General features: G+C 37.7%; 1 protein-coding gene across 8 annotated transcripts in view; it reads left to right on the forward strand.

Moving 5' to 3' along the window:
* The window catches only part of si:ch211-272n13.3 (ankyrin repeat domain-containing protein 26), a 30,744-nt gene extending 25,174 nt beyond the window's left edge, over nt 1-5,570 (forward strand). For 7 of the 8 annotated variants that reach the window (XM_042496148.1, XM_042496149.1, XM_042496150.1 and 4 more), the window contains 4 exons: nt 38-273; nt 1,750-1,993; nt 4,491-4,536; nt 4,666-5,570. In XM_042496148.1, the coding sequence (XP_042352082.1) occupies nt 38-273; nt 1,750-1,993; nt 4,491-4,536; nt 4,666-4,796 (657 nt within the window). In that variant the 3' untranslated portion in view covers nt 4,797-5,570. Of the gene's footprint in view, nt 1-37; nt 274-1,749; nt 1,994-2,418; nt 2,477-4,490; nt 4,537-4,665 lie in introns of all 8 variants that reach the window. The other variant, XR_006106313.1, reaches the window with a different exon arrangement.
* The last annotated feature ends 430 nt before the right edge of the window (nt 5,571-6,000 follow it).

A 6,000-nucleotide genomic window follows, 5' to 3' on the forward strand; every position in this document is an offset into this window, starting at 1 on the left:
ACCTGATTGAATAGAATTATATGTGTTTGTCGCTCAGAACCAGGCAGCATCCCAAGAGGCTCTGGATCAGATAAAAGCGGCCAATGAGGCCAACCTGCGCTCCCAGCTGGAGCAAAAGATCCGTGAGCTGGAGGGGGAACTGACCCGGGCCCGCACTGTCCATCATGACAGCCTTAACCAAAGAGAATCCACGCGCACTGAGCTAGAACGATACCACCAACTCTACAGAGACGAGCTGCGCCTCCGCAAGTCCCTGGCTGCCAAACTAGAGAGGTGAGATCAGCTTGCTCTTCACAGTTTAGTGCCATATTTCTAGAATGGATACTCTGATCAAACTTTTAATACCTTGGCCCCTATCCCAATACACCCCATACCCCTCTGTTTTTACACATTTACATCTAGAGGAAGGATGTACTGATTCTTATTGGGACAGAGCGGTAGGGAGAAGTGAACATGTGCTACATGACCCCCCAAAACAGAGGCACACTTCAAACCGAGTGTTATGAGAACTCACTGACAAGATGGCTGTAAGAGCAAATGTATTTTCTTCATTTATAAAGATTAAAAAAAATTATGATTACCATCGTATTATCTTAGTTTTATGTCGTTTCAACTTATTATGGTCCTTTACGTCATAACAAGCATAGCAAAACTACCTAACGCTGCATTGTCATTGCTGACTTGTACACACTCTACCAGGTGAGCAAGAGGTCACCCCATGCCCAAAATATAATTAAATTTGGCAGTCATGTTGCTGCATTTGTTACAGCTCCACTAATATTAGTGCAGACAGGCAAGGTAGGAGCACTGGTCGCTAACGTTACATAGCACCTCCAAGGCGGAAAATTGAAGCCAGTGCAGAAGTGCCAAAAACTGTAGTTTATAGAAAGGCAACTTGAGGCACTGTTTAAAGACCCCCATAACAAAATACCCAACTTAACAGCAGAAATAAACATGATTACAGCCTGGTATAAAAAATGTTGGTCTCTATGGCTAATTACAACATTCATAACAACTGTACAGAGGGTGAAGTTCTTTATAACTCACCCTTTTACATTTTATTAAGGTGCAAAGTTATGCACATTTAAGGGGCGGGGCTGCTTGAGTGACAGGTTGTCTGCGTCATCGCTGCAGTCTGTGAGTCAGATCCACCCCTCACTCCACAGCCCCAGCCTCTCATCCAAATTTGGTCCCTTCTAGCTGCAAAAAAACAAAATGGCGACAGCTGAAACTCAGAACTCGAGATTTCAACACGGCAATCCACCACTTATGGATTACAACATAGTAGCTATGTCTATTATTTATATAGTCAAGGTAATGAAGCAGTGTTTTTTTTTTTTGTGCTGTTGTTTTTAGAAATTTGATGACGGATCGATTGATAGTATGAAACTTAAGTTGTTAATATATCCCAAGTGTCCTGAAGATCACAAGAGGCTGCCTGTAGTCCACACAAGAGAAGTTACCACCGCAAAAGATGGCACATTCGCATTGTCCAGCAACACTCGTCTCCTCTTTTGACGTAAACGCCAGCACACTGATGGCATATCAGGGTGTTGAAGGGTTGTCCTTTTCATAGGGGACGTTTTCAATCACTACCCTTTGTAAGTCTGTTCCAAAGCGGCAAGATGGCACTTGAGAACGAGGGGTACAAATATGTAATGGGATTTGGCTTTGGTTATTATGTTGTAATGAATAAACTGGTAAAATAATTGTATTGTATTAGTAATTTTTATTATATCTTCTCTACAGGGCCAACGGTCGGCTCGAAGAAGCCAATGCCAAGTTGCTCAATGAGCGCAGCAGGTCTCTGATTACGAGCAGCATTGCCAACGGTAGCCTTGTAGGGCCCTCGCTGGATGTGGGCTCTTTAGCTTCACCAGCACACTATGGTGCCACACTGGGGCCCCTCAACAGGAGCCTAGGCCTGGGAATCTCCCTTCTCAGCCCTGTGACTGAGGGGCAGAACAGCAGGGTGGAGGACTACCTAACCAGGGTCTGTACAGTCATGAATTCACTCTCTCTCATGTTGATAGAGCTGGAATTTTCTTTATGGAGTCAAATCTGTTTACTTTGGGCCATTCTCATTTCCATAACATCATGATTTTGAGCGTTGTTATTGTGTAACTGTTGGTGTTTTATTCAAAGATGTTGCTTTTTATACACCAGTTAGTGTGCTGTTACATTTTCATAACCGCAGAGACATATTAATATGTGGGTTTTCAGGCATTACACATCAGATGAGATTATGAAAAAAAATCAAAATTCTCCTAACGCCTGTCTTCCCTCTTCAAAACTGAAGTCATATCTTCCCTCTTTTCTTTTCCTCCTCCTGGACATTGCTTCTCCTTCACTCTGTCTCTAGCCTTAATGGTAGCGGGACTTTGCTTCTAACCTGTCTTCTATTTCTCACTCTTTTAGCTTCTAGCTCAAAAGTCTGTCTCTCATCTCTCCTCTCTTCAGCCAGACCCGTAACCAGGTGTGTAGATATATTTAGCTCAGTGTCTGATTGGCTGCTGTTCCCTTCAGCCTGCTGGTGGGCCTACACATATGGCTCTGTTCACATGCAAACCATGATGTTCAGGGTTCGCACTTTGAAAAAATAGTTGCTGAGGAATGTAAAAGTAACAGAAAATGTATATATATATTTACTGATCTTTCAGCTGTATTTTAGAATTCTTATATAGTGGTCTACTTCATAGCAGATCTTTTTCCTGCTTCATCTTTCAGGAAAATGACTACTTCAGAGACAGTTGATATTATGACTCAAATTGTCAAAAGTGACATAACAAATGTTATCATAACTCAAAGGTTTAATGGCAAAAACTGCAACAGTTGTAAAAATGTAAATGAAAAATTAAAGAAATTAAGGACGGCATAGAATTTCCCTGGTGAAATGTGCGGCAACCCTGGGTTTGTGGCTTGTCACGTAACTAATTATACCAGCTGAAATCTCACATCCTCCCTGATTCTCTGCTTTAAGTTGATTTTCTTCATGTTCTAAAGTTGACCGGTAGAGTAGAGAAGATGTGGCTTTCTCAAAAAGTTATTTATACCTTCATTCTAAAGCTGATTTTAGTTTGCTTCACTCTTCTGTACTGGTTTGACTTGAAACTCAAATTAGGTTTATTTAATGATACATCCATTCATTATAAGAGTGCTTAAGTATACAAAGCAACACAGTTGAGTAGTACAACACACAAGACACAGAATAATGTATTTGCATACACGAGAAATCCTACAAATAAATCACCAACAGACCAACCATGCTGAGACACACAACCTGCAAAAACTGTGTTTCTAGCAGACACACGTCTGGCCTATGGGGATATGTGTGGGGGGAAAAAATCAAAACTATAAAAACTTTGAATAATATATATAAGTCCTGTTCCATCTAGAAATGTCCATGTCTCTATATTTGTTTAGATATAAGGGCTGGACAATATGGCCTGAAAGTCATACTGCAATATTTTTAGGCTATATTGTGAATCAAGATATTTTTAATCTCCTATAAAGTACTGTAGGCTACTAAAATACTAAACTAGGAAATAAATTACTGTTAGAATAAAGTGAAATAAAGTACTGTTATAATGCAGTTACATAAAGTATTGTTGTGATAAAAATAAATAATGGACTGTTATAATAAAGATAAATAAAGGACTGTTGTAATAAAGATATATAAATTTAATTTTATATTTTTATTAATTTTTAATTTTATAAGTTTTAAGTTAAATAAGTGGTATAATTAAAACATTTCAGATCTGCAATGAGGCAAATTATATCAGACAATTAAAAATAAAATGATTAAAATAATAAAAAAATGACAAGAATACCAATAAATTTAAAACGAAGAATATGTAATGGACATGCTTGTGTGTATATCGTGTTTGTATATAGACAGGCATATCTAATTGTGCATGTAGCTACACACGGTGGAATAATTACAGATATCAGAGAAACACAGTTTTCATTGATATGTTGTGTGCAGAGCTTTATGGTTTTTCATGTTATTGTAATGTTTTATAATAATCTTATTATTATAAGAAATGTTTCTTTAACCTAAGATTCATCCGGATATTTACCAAAACGCATTTTATCATTAGTTTTAATCTTGTATCAACTATTTGTATAATATCGGAAGAAATCTGACATCAGGCGTCCATATTGACCCAGCTTTTGCCACTTGCAGCAAGATTTTAAAAGGCAACATCAAACAGCCTGCAGAAACTCTACACTAAAGCAGAGCTTGCATGCTCAGCATGTCCTGCTGTGTTTCACATAGTGATCCTGATTTTCTTGCAGTGTCTTTTCCACTTTCCAAGTATTTGCCATTACCATAGTGTTGTGTTTGGTGGTGAAATATCATCCTTGTTTCTTTGTTTTTAAAATGTATAAATTTCTATTTTTAAGGCTTTACTTTTTCACTTTATGTTGGCTGATGTTTGCCGACAAAACATTTGAACTGAAACGACAACTTTGTCTTTATTTTCCAGATGCAGAGTGAGTTGGACAAAAGCATATCAAGGGAATTAAACAATGGTGAGTGCACTGAAACTAGAAACATGACACAAATCTTTATATAAAGTCTTTAAGTTATGACCTGGTGGCAGTATTTCACCTGTAGCTGCTACTGAATGATAGTAACTGTGCTCTCTCTCTGGTCCTCAGCCACAGCAGAGCTGGACGCTGCTTCAGCCCGCATGTCACCGGTGGGCTCGGTCTCGAGGGTGGAGCTGGACCCAGTCAGCAGGGCAACTCAGCAGTACTTAGAGGTACTAAAGAAGAACAGTATGATCTGAACACAAACCATAGCTGCTCACAATTAAATATTTTTCAGCCAGTAACAAAGTTAAAGCCAGCGGCCATTCATGTAACACAAATAATCCAACTTTGTACCGATTTACACTCCCTTCTTTTATTAAAGAAAGCAAACATAATGCACATTGCACTTAACCACTCAGGAGCAAAGGGCAGGAGTCATATAGTATATGTTGCGTCATTGATGGGTACAATTATAGAGAACCTCGAAAGTATTTCTTCTAATTCTGTTCAATCTGTAACTGTTTTGTTTCTATTAGCACAATATATATATATACAGAGTCCTGGTTTTGATTTCTATTTGTGAATATTGGTGTTGCTAAATTTTTGAGTATTTGATGTATGCATCATTAATTTTGCCAAGATATTACATTTGGTACGTGCCATCAAATGGTGCAATATCTGTCTTGGTCTTAGACTCATTGGAGTATTGTGTTTATGGTTATTTTATTTATTCATTAATATTTGTTTTTATGATCATGATATACTTGAATAAGACGAGCTGGAATCCTCTCTGGCTATTGAAACAGGGTGACTACATTCGTATAACTGTCCTTTCAGCTTTTGGTTGGCTTGCTTTTAGGGCCACCATTAGTCACACACACTTGTTTTTTGTGTATTTTCATTATTCATAAATACTGTAACAAAATACATATAGGAAAACCTTTATGACACCTGTACATTACAGAAGACTCTAAACTTGTAAATAAAAATGAAAAACCCTAAAAGACCCAATAAAATGACCAGGGACTTATACCAGCTTCTTGTTTGCTGTAAAGAAGTCTGAAAATGTGACTGATGTGATTTGGTTTTTATTTGCACTAAATAACATATATACATGGATGGACATTAGATTGTTGTAGAGTACTTGAGTACTCACCAAAAACAAAAAAGTCTGATGTAATAATAGGGTTGTTAATTGGCCATCAATAGAAAACACGTGCAAGAGGAAATTCATGTATTGAACAAAGAGGCCGCAATTGGCCTATTAAANCCAGGGACTTATACCAGCTTCTTGTTTGCTGTAAAGAGGTCTGAAAATGTGACTGATGTGATTTGGTTTTTATTTGCACTAAATAACATATATACATTAGACATAGACATTTTAAGTAAGTGTTATGTTGAAGTACTCACATTAGATTGTTGTAGAGTACTTGAGTACTCACATAAAACAAAAACGTCTGA

Source organism: Plectropomus leopardus, chromosome 11 (genome assembly GCF_008729295.1).
Source record: "Plectropomus leopardus isolate mb chromosome 11, YSFRI_Pleo_2.0, whole genome shotgun sequence".
Taxonomy (NCBI): domain Eukaryota; kingdom Metazoa; phylum Chordata; class Actinopteri; order Perciformes; family Serranidae; genus Plectropomus; species Plectropomus leopardus.